This window comes from Myripristis murdjan, chromosome 13 (assembly GCF_902150065.1).
Source record: "Myripristis murdjan chromosome 13, fMyrMur1.1, whole genome shotgun sequence".
Lineage (NCBI taxonomy): Eukaryota > Metazoa > Chordata > Actinopteri > Holocentriformes > Holocentridae > Myripristis > Myripristis murdjan.
Window position 1 is genome coordinate 364,225 of NC_043992.1, and position 18,418 is coordinate 382,642.

Genomic DNA, 18,418 nt, shown 5'->3' on the forward strand with positions numbered 1-18,418 from the left:
TGCTCAAGGCTCAATGTCAATGCACTAAGGTTTGAGTGTTGGTGGGCTATTACCCGTGTGATGTCTAGCTAGACAGTATTGTGGGATGGACATTAAGCGAGAGAGTGGTGAGTGAAAATGGATCAGAAGGAGAGACACAACTCACTTTTTAATAAATTCTTTTTTATCGGTGGCCAATAAAATAAAACACCGATACCAATAATCTGTAAAATACTGAATATTGGCTCCGATAATTAGCCTAGCCGATAATTGGTCAACCCCTATTCACAACGTCTGCATCTTCAAAGACACTATTACATTACATGAAGGCAAAAAACGTGACACATTTCAACTACACCTGTGTATTCGTAAAGCCGCCTCAAATAAAAGAGCTGATATTTGTCAGACGGATTTAACTGATGAAGGGACAATGAATGATATGCATGACTGTTGTTGACATATTGTGGTTTTACCAGCAATTCATGGATAAGAAGAGGAAATGGGTTAAGTGTGGCAGCTGCACAAGTCAGAGAACGTAGAGGTAACTGGTATTTATTTGATGTAAGACAAATAAATGTAACATGGCACACTTCTCTCCGGTGAAGAGAAACCATTTCAACTTTCAGCTTAATTTTGAAGGCGTTAATCTAGAAAAAGACTTCTGCATGATATCATCTCTCGGTTAAACTTATGTTTGTGAATGTAAGCGTGTGTGTGGGTGTATGCTCACACTGTAAGCTCCATGGTTTTGGCAGCATATTAGCCACGGCAGATTTCCTGTCTTTGATCTCAACGATGTGCAGGATGAACATGTAGGGTCCGTCCTCCCAGCTCACAGCTACGGCGTCAAAGTGAGAATTGTTGATGGCCTGAACAACAAAATTTAAGTCAGGAAGTGTTTTTTATCAAGACATTATAGACAAATTTGTTTTGATTCTCACTGTTGACTGCTGTAACATTAGCAGCAATCCAGTCTACACCCAGTTCATGTATCTTTTCCCTAGTCTGTTCTAAATGCTTGGTGTCTGGTGGCTTTTTCCTGCTGCACAGGAAGTGATGCACTTTCCAAATTGTTTGGAATAAACAGAAGAAGAACTGTGTAGTTAGCATGAGCAGCAATTAACCTGTCTGACCAGAAAAAGAAAAGAGAAACTTAACCTGCTTCAACAAGAAATCCAAGTCCTGCCACCACACATCGTTTGATTGAAAGGTGAGGAGCGGTTAGCAACAAAGACAAAATAATAAAAATGAAGATCTGTCCAAAATTCTCATCTAACAGTTTAACCTTTAAATTTTGAACAGGCTTCCTGAAACAATCAACAAGAAGTATAAAACCAGATCTTGGCCAAACTGGCCTGTTATTTGGCTCTACCTGTTGGATCATAATAGCCACATTACAAATGACTTTATTAATTACACCTGTAAGCGGGTATTACCAGGGTCCAAGCTCCCCCACGCAAGTTGGACCCAGCTCGCCACGGAGTCCACGCAAGTTGGACCCCAAAGCCTGTGCGTCCCAGGCGACTCTCAGGTCTCAAGTTGTGCCAGTTTTTCTTAGTTTGGAGGATTTTAGTAATTTATTTCTTTGTTATTTGTTTATTTCTGGGGTGCCAGTCAGGTTGCAAGCCTGTCAAATTTCCTTGTATTGTTTGCTTTTGTCTTAGTCAAAGTCAAAAAATAAGTGAAAAAACCTTCACTCAAAAACCCAACACAAAGGATGTTCAAGTATTAAACTGAACAACCAAAAAAAAACAAAACAAAAAAAAACAATGGCAAGTACGTAAATAAGGAAACCCAACATGTTTTTCTTTTCAAATAAGAGAAATATATACTAGGCAAAAAAAGTTTTGCACCACTTTTTCAGTGTATTCAGTCTAGTCTCGCCTCAAAAAGGGGTGGGGGGGGGGGGGGGGGGTGGGGGGGGGGTGGGGGCATGTTTAGCCATGTTGGTCATACCAATCGATTGACAATCCTTACAACTTATTCAGGGTTTCTGCTAATTCATAGTGGCGCACCGCCATGGCAAAATAAAAGCCGCCACACCTTCGGAATGATGATTTTTTTTTTTCTTCCAGATGTTAAAACAATTTTAAATGGATATATATACACATATATAGGCTATGTAGCCTTTATTTGCGCAAATATACTATAATATATATAATATAATCAGTTTGAAATGATAATTTAAATATCATGAAATTTTACATTACACTGCAATTAACTTTAGTCATCACTTGCCTGTTTGATTATTACTGCTGTGCGCTCGCAGAGGGAGAGAAAAGGGCAAGAGAAAGGTACCTGGGCAAGATTAAATTTAATCCATTTTTTTGGTCAAGCCTGTGAAAACGACCCTAATGTTATCGTTAATGTTTACATTGTAGGGCCCATAATTTCCACGATCACGAAATTTGCCAAATAAAACGCAATCTATTTTTTAACGCGGAATATCACCGAATTTGACATAATTTGAATGAAATGCTGATTTTGTGTGGAATATGGACGTATGTCTGGGGAAAATCACATGGAGGGAAGCAAATCTGGGTGGCACAACCCCTCCAGTGGTTTCACCTGCACCTGCACCACCAAGAAAAAACATTACAACAACTGCACCGGCACCGTACCAGTCCAAAAGGCAAAGAAACTTTCCAGCTACAGCAGCACACTGACATAGATTGTGTAACAAAGCAAAGAGTTGCCACTCTGCTCTATCTTCACTGGCTTACAGCAGTACACTGGCTTAGCTTGTCTATTCAGAGAAGAGGTGTCACTTCGGCTTATTTTTCAATCTATGTTATCACATGCATACTACTGCTCATTCATTGGTAGCTGAATTGTTAGGTCTGTGTGAGAAGTAATTTACATTTAAAAAGAAAAGAATAATAATAATTGAATATATTGTTAAATAGGGAGCGGGGGGGGGGGGGGGGGGGGGGGGGGGTTAGGGTTAGGGTTAGGGTTAGGGTTAAATCCTAGAGGTAAATCCTAGAGGAAACCCTGTTATTTCTCATTGAAAAGGGGACTAATCAGGCTTTCTAACAGTATAAAAGACAACACTAATCGGTATTGTTAAATGGGAGAAATGATCAACTGAAAAAATATTGGATGGGATTTTGTCAAAAAAAAAAATGGTCGCTTCCCACACAATTACCGGTGTCACTCATTCCTGAAATGCAGGATCCTTATGAGTTGTATCTCATTGGAAAGAGAATGAATCAGGCTTTACAATGGTATAAGATACGACACTATTGGGTATAAATAAAGGGGAGAAATTATACACTTAAAAAGTGGTGCAGAACTTTTTTTGCCTAGTTTATATATGTTGACACAATACAACCCCAAAATGCAACTCAAGTTACCTTTTTTCTCACACAAAATTATAACACAAAATTATTTTCAGTCCTTTCTTTTCTTGATTTTTCCGCAAAATGTATCAACCAAACTTCAGTCTTTGTTTTCTTCTCAAAATTATTTCAGTCCTGTTTTCACATAAAAAAGTTTTAGTCCACAAAAAATTATTTTCAGTCCTTCCTCACAAAAACAACAAACAAAAATATTATCAGTCCTTTTCTTTTTCACACATTCATTTCAACAAAAAATGTTGTCTTTTTTTTCCCCACAAAAACGCCACCACAAAACCCACAAACAAAAATCACTCTCTTCTTGGAGGTCTTCAGATTTCAGATTTTTATTGTCCCTCGAGGGGAAATTCAGCTTGCAGTAGAGGACAAGACATACACTACTCACAAAAAGTTAGGGATATTTGGCTTTCGGGTGAAATTTATGGAAAATGTAAAAAGTTCATGCTACAGTGATATTATATCACGAAAGTAGGGCATTTAAGTAGAAGCATACACTGGTGATTTCCTCATCTCAAACAATTTATTGAAACAAAAGCCAACAACAGTGGTGGGTATACCACAACAAAAATGTCAATGTCTCAATAACTTGTCATGTGCCCTTGAACATCAATTACAGCTTGACAACGATGTCTCATGCTGTTCACAAGTCGAGTTATTGTCTGCTGAGGCATGGCATCCCACTCTTCTTGAAAGGCGGCCCTCAGGTCATTGAGGTTCTGGGGTACAGAGTTACGAGTCTCTACACAGCGACTCAGCTGATCCCATAGGTTTTCTATGGGATTCAGGTCTGGAGAAAGTGCAGGCCACTCCATTTGAGGTACCCCAGTCTCCAGCAGCCGTTCCCTAATCATGCGACCTCGATGAGCTGGAGCATTGTCGTCCATGAAGATGAAATTAGGCCTATGTTGTTCATGCAGGGGCACAATGACTGGATTAGTGATGTTATTCAGGTAGTATGGGCTTGTCACTGTACCATTCACAAAGTGTAGGGCAGTTCTGTACTGACTAGACTCACCTGCCCACACAGTAACACCACCACCACCAAAGGCTCGTCTGGTGACAACAGTGGCTGATGCATAGTGCTCTCCTTGATGTCTCCAACATCGTTGGCGGCCATCATTTCTGCTCAACTTGAATCAGCTTTCATCAGAGAACAGCACTGAGGCCCACTGGTCCCTCGTCCACCATAAATGCTCCCTGGCCCATGCAAGATGATGACACCTGTGCCTGGTGGTGTGGTCAGGTACCCTTGCAGGTCGTCTAGCACGCAGACCATGCTGATGTAAACGGTTTCGAATGGTCTGACATGACACTTGGGTGCCTCTCACCTCCCTTAAACGTGCCTGGAGTTGAGTGGCATTCATCATCCGGTTCCGCAGGGCACTGTTCACAATGAAGCAGTCATCAGTGTGGGATGGGGCCAAAGGACGTCCACTTCTATGCCTTTCTGTGACTCTTCCAGTCTCTCTGTATCTCTGTTGCAACCTGCTGATGACACTCTGTGACACTCTAAGCTCAGTGGCCACTTCCGTCTGAGAACATCCTGTTTGAAGCCTCGCAATGGCGAGGTGTTGCTGATCAATTGTTAGGTGTAGTCTTGGTCTCATGATGTCAAAATGTGAACAGCATGATGAGGAGGACTGTTTAAATACCAATTCTAATTGAACCAGGAAATTTATTGGTCGATTCATGGATCAAACACCTGATGTGAATTTTGTCGTTAAGCTTCTTGTTAGAGAACAGCAACTTGTGCAAAAAGTACTGAAACATTGAACAGTTGGACATGTGCATTCAAAAGTTTACAGAAGGTCACATTAAGTTCACCTGTAAAGGTTATAATGCATTTTAGGTTCATCCTGAAATTTCACCCGAAAGCCGAATATCCCTAACTTTTTGTGAGTAGTGTATATACAAAACAACATGCAAAAGGCCAGTCACAACAATAAAAACAGTAAAGAAACAACCATGAATAAGAATTCAATGAATGAATGAATAAAATGCATCTGTTTGTCAAGTAAAATAAAATATCCCTAGTTAACAATAAAGTGCAAGCCCTAATAAAGTGCTGGTGCAGTCAAGTCAGTAAAGTGCTACAATAAAGTGCTACTGTGCAAGTTACTGATGCAAGTTAAGTGCATTTATTGCATTAAGAACAAAGGAAAATTTGAATCTATTACTTTTAACCCTGGGGTACCTGTATCTCCGCCCAGAAGGGAGAAGAACAAAGTCTTACAAGAGAGGGTGGTCAAGACTGGCTAAGATGGACTGTGCCTTCCACCGAACTTGTCTATCATAGATAGCTGAAAGAGAAAGCTCCTCAAATAAAAAAGAAAAAATAATACGGTGCTCGCCGCCACGGCACCATAAACAGTCAGTCGTCTCTGTCAGGTATATATTTGTAGTAGCAGTAGTAGTAGTAGTATTTTATGCCATTTACATAAACAATATAAAGTATACATAGAAAATAATCTTTAAACAATATAAACCACATTATGAACAGACTGTATTTGGTGGCGACTGAAAAAGGTATAGGCTGAAGCAAAAGCTTTTATATGCCTATCCTTTAATTTATCCGTTTATCTTCTACCATCCTGAATTAAGTAAGTAATAATAGCAGTACCAGTTTCTACAATAATCATCCTTCACTTTTATAACCCTCAAAAATAGAATTATAAACCATTTTTTGAAAACCAAAAGCAAATTACATCCTTATATTTTCATCAGCATCATTCCAGAGTTTTACCCCAACAATAGAAATACATCTCCTTTTAAACTCTTTTTTAGCTTTTTGTATAGTAAACTTAGCAACACCTCTCAAATTATATTTACATTCCTTTAGTGAGAAGAATTTTTGTATGCTGTCTGGGAGCAGCTCTGTTTTAGCTCTGAACATAATTTGCATTATTTTATAATCAACTAAATCCTTAAATTTCATAATGTGCGACTTTATAAACAGCGGATTTGTGTGGTCATAGTAACAAGCCTTATTTATAATACGTATGGCTCATTTTTGAAGTAATTTATACGTGTTTTAAAAGCCGAGCCCCACAACTCCACACCAAGGAACAACAAATGATATACAAGGCCCTACAACTAACACATCTTTAAATTTAAATATTGCTGCTGTCTTTGATATTTTACCTTTGATGTATTCAATATGTTGTTTCCAAGTTATTTCGTCGTCAATCACAACGCCTAGAAATTTTGTTGCAAAATTTTGAATTTTGAATTTTATGTCCAAATCAGTTACCCTTTTATTTCCAAAGACCATACATTTAGTTTTCTTAATATTTAAAGACAATTTATTTACATCAAACCAAAATTTTAGTACTTCCAAGTCCCTTTCAACAGCACACAAAAGTTCCATCAAATTTTTCCCTGAACAAATCAAATTTGTGTCATTTGCGAATATGACACAATTTAACGATTTAGAAATATTACAAACATCATTTATATAGCCTACATTATGAACAGTTTTGGACCAATCACCAACCCTTGGGGTACACCACAGGTGATCTTCCTAAATTCTAACCTTGTATTGTTGATTTGAACACATTGTACTCTATCTTCCAAGTAACTTTTTAGCCAAGAGTCTTACTATGCCCCGTATCCCGTACTTCTCCAATTTTGCCGACCTGTGATGGTCCAAGCAGGCACTGCGGGGAGAGGGAGTGAAGACAGCTGTCTCGCTGCTTCGCGCACGGAAGGGAGATTCAACTTCCTCGTCTGGCTTGGCCTTGGCGTGCTGTCTTTGGAGTGCTCACTCTGCAGCTCTCTGACGATCTCCCCCGACGTCACTTCCCAGCAACCTTTATGTGCCGGTCTTGCCAAGTGGTGCGAAGAGATTCTTGCAGTGCGCATTCCCGTACACTAGGGGCAGTAGTGTGCTTTAAGGAGGTTGCCACCACCATAAAATCAGGCAGAAGAAGAATTTGGCCATTTGGTACACCTTTGTTGCCATTAATTACATAGAATGGGGAACATGAGGACTGTTGATTGTTACAAAGTGTGTTCCATTTGCAATTCCACTACATGTCAAAATAGGTCATTCTATATAGTAGGGATGGGTATTTTCAGTGATTTCAATATTCGAGTACGCAAATTACATTATGAACAAGTCATTGATTGAATTATATATTTTACTGTAAAAAATAAGTATGGAAGGTCTGTACTCTCAGATCTCAAATGTAAATTTTGGTGTGTGAGATTCCTGCACAAGTTAGAAACTCCATGTAGGGCTGGGCAATTAATCAAAAAATAATCAAAACCGACATTTAGGGCCCTTAACTGACATAATCCTGCCCATGTCGGTTATTCCGGTTACCACACCACAACACGTCACATCACAAAATGCTCCTGTTGTCATCGTAAACACGGTCCGTTCCTCCTCACTCAGGCTGTACACAGCAAACTTCCAGCAGTTTAAGCAGCACGGATTAAAAAGAGAGACGCCTAAAGAGCCTCACCGCATCTTATAGCTCACAACCAGCACACTGCTTGGCTGCTAAGAACAACAGAAGCTAACTGACGTCATGACATCATACGTCCGTCGCTCCGTGATTCTGGGTGGTGAATAAAAATAAGAATAATATTGATATATAGCCTAGATACTGATGATTAATTATTGTACTACTACTACTACTACTAATAATAATAATAATGATAATAATAATAATTAGGGAGCAAAATTATGAGAAATTTATATAGCCTGCTTCCTATGCAGGCACACTATATTATGATTAGTGCATATATATATATATATATATATATATATATATATATATATATATATATATATATATACAGTACAGGCCAAAAGTTTGGACATACCTTCTCATTCAATGCGTTTTCTTTATTTTCATGACTATTTACATTGTAGATTCTCACTGAAGGAATCAAAACTATGAATGAACACATGTGGAGTTATGTACTTAACAAAAAAAGGTGAAATAACTGAAAACATGTTTTATATTCTAGTTTCTTCAAAATAGCCACCCTTTGCTCTGATTACTGCTTTGCACACTCTTGGCATTCTCTCGATGAGCTTCAAGAGGTAGTCACCTGAAATGGTTTTCACTTCAAAGGTGTGCCTTATCAGGGTTAATTAGTGGAATTTCTTGCTTTATCAATGGGGTTGGGACCATCAGTTGTGTTGTGCAGAAGTCAGGTTACTACACAGCCGACAGCCCTATTGGACAACTGTTAAAATTCATATTATGGCAAGAACCAATCAGCTAACTAAAGAAAAACGAGTGGCCATCATTACTTTAAGAAATGAAGGTCAGTCAGTCCGGAAAATTGCAAAAACTTTAAATGTGTCCCCAAGCGGAGTCGCAAAAACCATCAAGCGCTACAAAGAAACTGGCACACATGTGGACCGACCCAGGAAAGGAAGACCAAGAGTCACCTCTGCTTCTGAGGACAAGTTCATCCGAGTCACCAGTCTCAGAAATCGCAAGTTAACAGCAGCTCAGATCAGAGACCAGATAAATGCCACACAGAGTTCTAGCAGCAGACCCATCTCTAGAACAGCTGTTAAGAGGAGACTGCGCGAATCAGGCCTTCATGGTCAAATAGCTGCTAGGAAACCACTGCTAAGGAGAGGCAACAAGCAGAAGAGATTTGTTTGGGCCAAGAAACACAAGGAATGGACATTAGACCAGTGGAAATCTGTGCTTTGGTCTGATGAGTCCAAATTTGAGATCTTTGGTTCCAACCGCCGTGTCTTTGTGAGACGCAGAAAAGGTGAACGGATGGATTCCACATGGCTGGTTCCCACTGTGAAGCATGGAGGAGGAGGTGTGATGGTGTGGGGGTGTTTTGCTGGTGACACTGTTGGGGATTTATTCAAAATTGAAGGCACACTGAACCAGCATGGCTACCACAGCATCCTGCAGCGACATGCCATCCCATCCGGTTTGTGTTTAGTTGGACCATCATTTATTTTTCAACAGGACAATGACCCCAAACACACCTCCAGGCTGTGTAAGGGCTATTTGACCAAGAAGGAGAGTGATGGAGTGCTGTGGCAGATGACCTGGCCTCCACAGTCACCGGACCTGAACCCAATCGAGATGGTTTGGGGTGAGCTGGACCACAGAGTGAAGGCAAAGGGGCCCGCAAGTGCTAAACACCTCTGGGAACTCCTTCAAGACTGTTGGAAAACCATTTCAGGTGACTACCTCTTGAAGCTCATCGAGAGAATGCCAAGAGTGTGCAAAGCAGTAATCAGAGCAAAGGGTGGCTATTTTGAAGAAACTAGAATATAAAACATGTTTTCAGTTATTTCACCTTTTTTTGTTAAGTACATAACTCCACGTGTTCATTCATAGTTTTGATTCCTTCAGTTAGAATCTACAATGTAAATAGTCCTGAAAATAAAGAAAACGCATTGAATGAGAAGGTGTGTCCAAACTTTTGGCCTGTACTGTATATACTACTCCTAATAATAATATAGCAATAATATTACTTGAAATAATATTTGTTTAGAAGAGATGCAGCTTTTTGTAGTTTGACATTGCCGATTTGTTTGCAAAAGATTCAACCTATAATAATCGGTAATAATTGTTCATTAATTGTAATCGAGGTAAAATGTTCAATTAATCGTGATTTTGATTTCTACCATAATCACCCAGCCCTACCTCCATGTTAATTTTATTCTGAATAAGTGTTATGGTTTGGGCTGCACGCTAAAAAATCATTTCAGGCGGGGTCGCCAGTGGGTCCACAGGCTTTAAAGTCGCTAAAAACGGCGACAAAAAAGTTTTTCTTGCATAAAAGCACCATGTAGCAGTCGATTTGTTGCATTCACTGCATTCTGAAGGATTTAGGAAATGACTCCTCCAAATTTCATGTTAATCTGACATTGTTTTTTTCGGGGAAAATTGCGAATTTTAGTTTTGCTGCCCTCTAGTGGCCAATTGACTCCAAATTTTGCAGGGACCCTCTAGGGAGTTGGGGAACTAAGAAAATTAAGTTTCGTGTTAATCAGACTGACGGTTCAATAGATATGACACACTTCTTATTTAGTGTTGTTCGGGGAAGAAGTAAAAATTTGTAACTTTGGCATTTTTCATCAAATCAAAATTCTTTGGACAACTTTTTGGTTTAAGGGTCGGTAGATTCTGTGTGCCACGTTTCGTGGCAATTGGACTTACAGCCTCGGAGGAGTTCTCAATTCTTGATTGTGCAAATTTTGTGATTTTTTTGGGGAAAAAAATTAGAGGCGGAAATGGGCATGGCCTATATCACGTAATTTGTCTTGAGCCACCGAACGCGTGGAAATAAGGCATTTGAATGTGCAACTTACGGTTTGGGAATTATAGGCCCAAACACGTTGACCCTTAGTGCCCCCTATTGGACGACGTGCAATTTTTTGTGCCTGAAGTACGTGCCACTATCTGTACCAGCCCCTGTAGTTTCCTTTACATAACTATTACAGTTTAGGCTCCAGTATCAGTTTTACCTGTGGAAGAATAAAAACTAGACATGCAAGCAGGTATGAGCGGGGTCCTTGTGTGGTCAGATCCAACCTCCCGTGGAGCCCACGTGTTCCAAGTGAGTCTCAGGTTCCAGGTCAAAAATAATTTCGGACAGGGTGTGTGGTCGGACTTATGGCCTAGGAGGAGTTTGAAATTTGAGTCACGGTTTTTGCGGAAAAAAACGGTGGAAATTGGCATGGCCTATATCAAGAGATTCGTCTCCACCCACAGAACGCCTGGATATAAGGCATTTGAATGTGCCACTTACGGTTTGGGAGTTATCAGACAAAACACATTGACCTTAATTATAGCAACACCTGCTGGTGGCCGTGTGAGTTTGATTCCTGAACCAGTCTGAAAAATTTCTTCTGAATAACTCGCAATATTAAAACTTCTTTAAAAGCACCATCTAGTGGTCGATTTGTGCCAAATTATGCAGGGTTCCTTCAGGGAAGTTGGGTAACAAAGGAGACACTGGGAAACACGCTGCAAATCTTGCAAAACTGTAACCTGCAGGATTTGTAGTTTTTGTTGCTGTTAAGCAGACTGCAGCTTTGCTGTCAGTGTTGGCTGTGACTGACTGACCTTCTGAGGAGTGACAGCAGCAGGTTTCCCTGCTTGTCCTGGAGCAGACGGAGCTGTATGTGTTGCTTCATTCTGAGAAACAGAGAGAGAGAGAGAGAGAGAGAGAGAGAGAGAGAGAGAGAACAAAACATCTTTTTGTCATGCATACTTATTTATGTGCCTGCTGCACAGCAGACACATATTACTATTATACAGTGACAAGAAAAAGTATGTGAACCTTTTGGAATTTCATGGTTTTCTGAATAAATTTGTCATAAAATGTGATCTGATCTTCATCTAAGTCAATGGCATTGAGAAACATAATGTGCTTAAAATAATAACACAAAAAAATTCTGATCTTTCATGTCTTTATTGAATATACTCATTCAACATTCAAAATGGCAGTGGAAAAAGTAAGTGAACCCTTAGAATTAATAACTGGTTGATCCCCCCTTGGCAGCAATAACCTCAACCAGGCACTTCCTGTAGCTGTGGATCAGACCTGCACATCATTGAGGAGGAATTTTAGCCCATTCTTCCTGGCAGAACTGCTTTAGTTCTGTCATATTCTTTGGACGTCTCATGTGTATGGCTCTCTTCAAGTCAATCCATAGCATCTCTATTGGGTTGAGGTCTGGGCTCTGACTTGGCCACTCCAAAAGGCGGATTTTGGTTTTCTGAAGCCATTCTGTTGTGGACTTGGTCCGGTGTTTTGGGTTGTTGTCCTGTTGCATCACCCACCTTCTATACAGTTTCAGCTGACGTACAGACAGTCTCACATTATCCTGAAGAACTGTCTGATATACTTGGGAATTCATCTTCCCCTGAATGATTCCAAGCTGGCCAGGCCCTGATGCAGCAAAGCAGGCCCAAATCATGATGTTTCCTCTACCATACTTTACAGCTGGGATGATGTTTTCATGATGATATGCCATGCCCGTTCTACGCCAGATGTAGTGCTGTGTGTTTTTTCCAAATAGTTCAATATTAGTTTCATCAGTCCACAAAACATTTTGCCAATACCGCTTGGAGTGTCAGTGGGATCTTTTGCAAACTTCAGGCATGCAGCAATGTTCTTTTTAGTAAGCAGCAGCTTCCTTTGTGGCGTCCTGCCGTAGATACCCTGCTTGTTCAATGTTTTACGTATTGTAGACTCATGAACAGAGATGTTAGCCAGTTCCAATGATGCCTTCAAATATTTGGCTATCATTCGGGGTTGTTTCTTTACCTCACTGATGAGTCTTTGTTGTGCTCTTGGTGTCACTTTGACTGGGCACCCACTTCTTGGTAGAGTAGCAACAGTCCCAGAGTGTCTCCATTTGTAGATTGTTTACCTAACTGTGGACTGGTGAATTTCTAAAGTCTTTGAAATAACTTTGTAACCCTTGCCAGCTTTATGTAAATGAACAATTCTTGATCGTAGATCCTCTGAAAGATCTTTTTGGCGAGGCATGGCTCACATAAGCGTGTTCCTCTTGTACAGAGCAAACTCCAAAAGTGTGAGTGGTTTATATCAGTCAAAGTAGCTGTAGTCCACACCTACAAACTCATTGTCTTTACAAGACTCCAGGTGTGCTAAAACCTAGCTAAAAACTAGCTTTTTTGAGGTCATTACTATGAGTTTTTTTTATTTATTTATTTATTTATTTTTGGTTGTGCTCAATAAAGAAATGAAAGATCAAAAAAATGTTGTGTTATTATTTTAGAAACATTATGTTTGTCAATACCCTTGACTTGGATGGAGATCAGATCACATTTTATTTTATTTTATTTTGATTTATTTCGGTCAATTAGAAGCAACAGGAAAAAAGAAAATATCAGCAACAATGCACAAGTAATCAAAAACAAGGACTGACCGAAAAGGTGTAGGCTGAAGCAGAGCTTATAATGCCTACCCTTATCACAAATAAACCATTTACACACAATATGAGCTAATCCAAACATAACTACTACCTAAGTAGTCAACCAAGGATGCAGCTTTCAGTCAACAAATACAAACTTAGCATGGCATGGGTTCGTGAGATACAAGATGTACTTACTATTTTTTGACAGTGTACTGCATAATTAAGGTATTCTTGTAAAGTTTTTTCAGACTGGCCAATGTAATCGAGGTTTTTATATTTTCAGAGCAACTGTACTGAAAATTTATTCAGGAAACCATGAAATTCCAAAAGGTTCACATACTTTTTCTTGCCACTGTACATACTTATGATTATTATGATTATTATTATTATTACTATTATTAATTTACTTTATTCTTTCATACAACTTGCTACGTCTCCCACAGTTTTCGCGTTACCCCCATACATCAAATAAGTGTGGCTTGACTGGGAGAAGTGTGCTATGACTTTTCTGAGCAATCCAACTTTCTGATTTCTCGGAAATCCACTTTTTTCCTCATCCCATAATATGGGCAAATTTTTGCTAGTCAATTTCCAAATTACTTGCCAATTTTTTGCAAAAAACATTAAAATGGAAAAAATCACAACCTCACAGCTGCTGCGTACTTAGCTTGAAAAACTCCATTTCAAGCTTAAACGGGTCAGCACAAGTGGAATTTTGTGTGTGCAAAATATCATCTTGAGATATGGTGTGCTTTGGGAGAAAACACAGTTTAAGTTTCAGACCAAATAATAGAATGAATGTCTGTGAAGTAACACCCCCAAAGTGTGCTGACACTTCGTGGTCAAAATAGCCACTTGTTGTTGGCTTCTAGTGGCCATAATTTCTAACAAACATGCACATATGAGACATCAATCTTTTCAGCATTTATTGCTGAATGCAGCACTACCAAAGTGACGCTAACAACGGATGACAGAACTGCCAAAGGGCATTTTGAAAAACATTTTTGCCAGCGGTAATGCCCTCACACTGCCTATTAGACAGGTACTTGAGTGTGTGCCTTCACACATTTTTTTGGAACTAATATATATATGTGGCCCGATTGCGAGAACTGTGCTGTTACTTTTATAAGCAATCCGGCTTACCGATTTTTTGCAATTCCATCTAATAAAAAAATTTTGCCCATAGGAAATGAACAGGCAAAATTTTGCAAGGTTCTAACAGATTTTGTACAAAAAATGTGTCTTGTGGAGAAGGGGTGTGTGAATTTTTGAAACAATGTGACTTTCCGTTTTTTCCCAATCCCAGTTTAAATTTGGAATTCCAATGCAATACACAGTAATTGCAGAATGTTTGGAGGGCCTGCCAGAGTAAAAGTCCCCTCTCACTGACACAGAGATACATACATGGCTCTGTATCTCTCCTTATCTGTCTCAAGGGCCACTAGCACTGCTGCCAATACATCCCAGCAATCCCCCCAAAACACCATAGCAACCACCTAGCAATGCCTTAGCAACCACTCACAACACCACAGCAGCTACCTAGCAACACCATAGCAACTTTTAGGAACACCATAGCAACTGCCTAGCAACACCCTAGCAACCACCCACAACACCAAAGCAACTGCCTAGCAATGCCTTGGCAACCATCCAGAATACCATAGCAACCGCCTAGCCACGCCTTAGCAACCATCCAGAACACCATAGCAACTGCCTAGCAACCTTGTAGAACACCATAGCAACTGAGCAGCAACACTCCTAGACACCATAGCAACTGAGCAGCAACACTCCTAGACACCATAGCAACTGCCTAACAAGCACCCAGAAAACCATATCAACCATGATTGGAACAGCCACATAAACATTATAAAAAACTGATACCTTTCACTAATATCCATATGTATGTTACACCTATGTTAGCAATTGCATGGAGAAAGTGAGTTTTCAGAGAAGCTAAACACGCCAGTCTTGGTCTCATGTTGCTGTAACCTTTTGTTTTGAACATTTAGGGCCCTATCTTACGTCAGAGTCCCTAAACCCGTGATTTGGGGATTTAGCATTGCATAAGAGGCGTTTCCCCGCAAAAGTTGCTATCTTGCACACCTGTCAGACCTGCGCTACCCGTTAATATTATGCATAGGCGTGGTTTGGGCGTTACGCCAGTTAAACCAATCAGTGTGCCAGGTGCCACTGCCTTTAAGAGCAGGCTGCGCTATCCCAAATCCTAAAACCGAAACCCATGATGGAGAGAGGAACCAGTGATGTACCTACTGGCATGTCGGACTATGCTGGCAGTCACTGCAGTTATAGCTGAACTTACACCAGATTGGGTCATGCCTCCAATTGAGCTGAGTGGGTGTTGGAATGACCCACTAGCATAAAAAAATAGTGCCACAGTAACCCTTACAGCAACGGGGAAGGTATACGGACAGCTGGCAGCGGTGTCTACATCATCTGCAACCAGGTGCCTTTTAGATATGTGTAAAAATCTTGCTCTTTGTATCATAAATGGTAGATGTGGGGAGGATGAATATGTAGGAAAAGCCACCTCAACTGATCACACTGTGATTGACTACATGATCGGTTCCCTCCCAATATTTAGTAGAATGAAACAGTTTTATGTGCATGATTTTGACTGCCTGTTGTCAGACAAACACTGTGTAGTTGAACTGGTGTTAGGCGGGAATCACAAAAACCAGAAGGCAGAACTAGTAAGTCAAGATGACATAAAGAGCTGTGTTACACAAGACGGGCCAGAAATAGGTAAATGGCATAAAGAGAAAAAAGAGGAGTATATAGCAAATATTCAGCTAAGTAATGTGGAAAACTTATTACATAACTGGGATGACATGTCTGTGGATGAAATAACTGACGAAATATGTAGAACTATGACTGACAGTGCGAGAGTTACTTTCCCTAGAAAGAGGTGGAAAAAGAAAAAGAAAAAACCTGTGAATAGGAAAAAATGGTTTAATCCTGACTGTTATTGTAAGAGACAGACATATCTTAAAGCTAAGAGGATGTACAATAAATGTAAAAATGTGGAAAATGAAGAAAACTTAAGGGTCAAAAGTAAAGACTATAAAAAAGAACTGATTAAGGCACAAAGAGCATACAGAAATAAATTTAATAATGAACTTAGACAAATGAAGGTAAAAGATCCAAAGCAATATTGGAATATACTGTCCGATAACGATACAGGTAAAGAATGCACTGTCCAGCTGAAAGACTTTTATGAGCATTTTAAAACCATGGCAGACAGTGAACCTCACAAGGATCAGTTACCAGAGGAGGTCAGTAGTGATGATATTTTTGATACTGAGGAATTAAATGCTGATTTTACAGAGGAGGAAGTTGTAAAAGGTATAGCAAGCCTTAAAGCTGGTAAAGCTGCTGGTATAGATAAAGTCTTAAATGAATACATTAAGAGTACAGCTAGCATTCTTTTGCCTGTTTATGTTAAACTTTTTAATATGATTTTGAATTCAGGAGTAATCCCTAGAAACTGGGTTATCGGTCTCATTGTCCCAATCTATAAGAAGAATGGGAATATCGAAGACTGTAACAACTATCGGGGTATTACACTTCTAAGCTGCCTTGGCAAGCTTTTTACTAATATACTTAATGTAAGGTTGTGCAAGTTCTGTGAGAGTAATAATATCCTGAAGGAAAATCAGGCAGGTTTTCGAAATGGGTACTCCACAACTGACCATATTTTTGTTCTTAAACAAGCTGTAGACCTATTTTGTTTTAAAAAAAGGAACCTGTTTTGTTCATTTATTGACTACAGCAAAGCATTTGATATGGTGTGGAGAGATGCACTCTGGTTTAAATTACGGAAAGAAGGTATTAATGGCAGATTGTTTAATATTATTGTGAATATGTATAATCATATCAAATCCTGTGTTTTTGTCAAAGGAGAGAAATACGAGTATTTTGTTAGTCTGACTGGGGTCAGACAGGGTGAAAATCTATCCCCGATACTATTTGCCCTCTTTATAAATGATCTTGAAGAATATTTAATTGTAAATGGATGCGAGCCGGCTCGATGTGGGCGATGATATGATAGATAGTTACATTAAACTTATGGTGCTTATGTATGCGGATGATACTATCACTATGGCTTCAACAAAGGAAGGACTTCAAAAAGGGATTGATTTAATGTGTCTTTTTTGCAAGAAATGGAAATTAACTATAAACTAATAAAACTAAAGTTACAATATTTGGCCACTGTAAAGTTGATGTTGAAAAGTATCAGTTCCTCTGTAATGGTGAGGAGCTAGAAATTGTACATAGTTTTAAATATTTAGGAATACTTTTCAACCACAATGGGTCTTTCAAACTTGCTATTGAGGATTTCTATAAACGGGCTTCAAGAGCTATGTTTTCCTTATTGTGTAAATGTAGGAAGTTTGATTTACCAATAGATATTAGATTAGAGCTTTTTGATAGGCTGGTGACACCAGTAATGCTGTATGCTTGTGAGGTATGGGGATTCGAGAAGGTAGACATCTTAGAGAAATTACACTTGAAATTTCTCAAGTATATTTTGAAAATTAAAATGTCCACTTGTAATAATATGATTTATGGCGAACTTGGAAGATACCCTTTATGTGTTGACATCAAAAAAAGAATCATTGGCTATTGGGGGAGTTTAGTGATGAGGAAGGAAACAAAGATCAGCACGGTGATGTATAACTGTCTATTTAATTTATATATTAATGATTTATATGTATCACCGTGGATTTCCTTTGTTAAGCAAATATTAGATGAATGCGGTTTTTCTTATGTTTGGTCAGACCAGAGATGTGATAACATTAAATGGCTGAAGATGGCAGTTGAGCAGAGGTTAAAGGATCAGTTTGTGCAGAAATGGCGTTATGAACTACAGAATATGTCCTCATGTGATTTATATTGTGAATTTAAAGAAGTTTTTAAGTTTGAAAAATATTTACTCTGTGAAAATAAGAAGTATAGTCAGGCCATCTGTAATCTCCGAACTTCTAATAATAGACTTCCTAAAATAATAGGTAGATATAAGGGATCTGGAAAGGAATGAAAAGTTTTGTAACCTGTGTAATGACGGCCACCTGGGAGATGAATATCATGTTTTGTTTGAATGTAAAAATTAAATTTTGTCCGAGACCAGAAATAAGTACTTGCCTAAATATTTTTTAAATCGCCCATCTATGTT

At 39.2% G+C, this 18,418-nt stretch overlaps 1 protein-coding gene across 2 annotated transcripts in view; it reads right to left on the reverse strand.

The window, feature by feature from the left end:
* Nucleotides 1-18,418, reverse strand: part of LOC115370001 (transmembrane protein 87A) — a 228,921-nt gene that overhangs the window by 130,839 nt on the left and 79,664 nt on the right. For both annotated transcript variants that reach the window (XM_030066776.1, XM_030066778.1), the window contains 2 exons: nt 11,405-11,476; nt 710-848 (listed from right to left, as the gene is read on the reverse strand). In XM_030066776.1, coding sequence (XP_029922636.1) covers nt 710-848; nt 11,405-11,476 — 211 coding nt within the window. The remainder of the gene's footprint in view (nt 1-709; nt 849-11,404; nt 11,477-18,418) is intronic.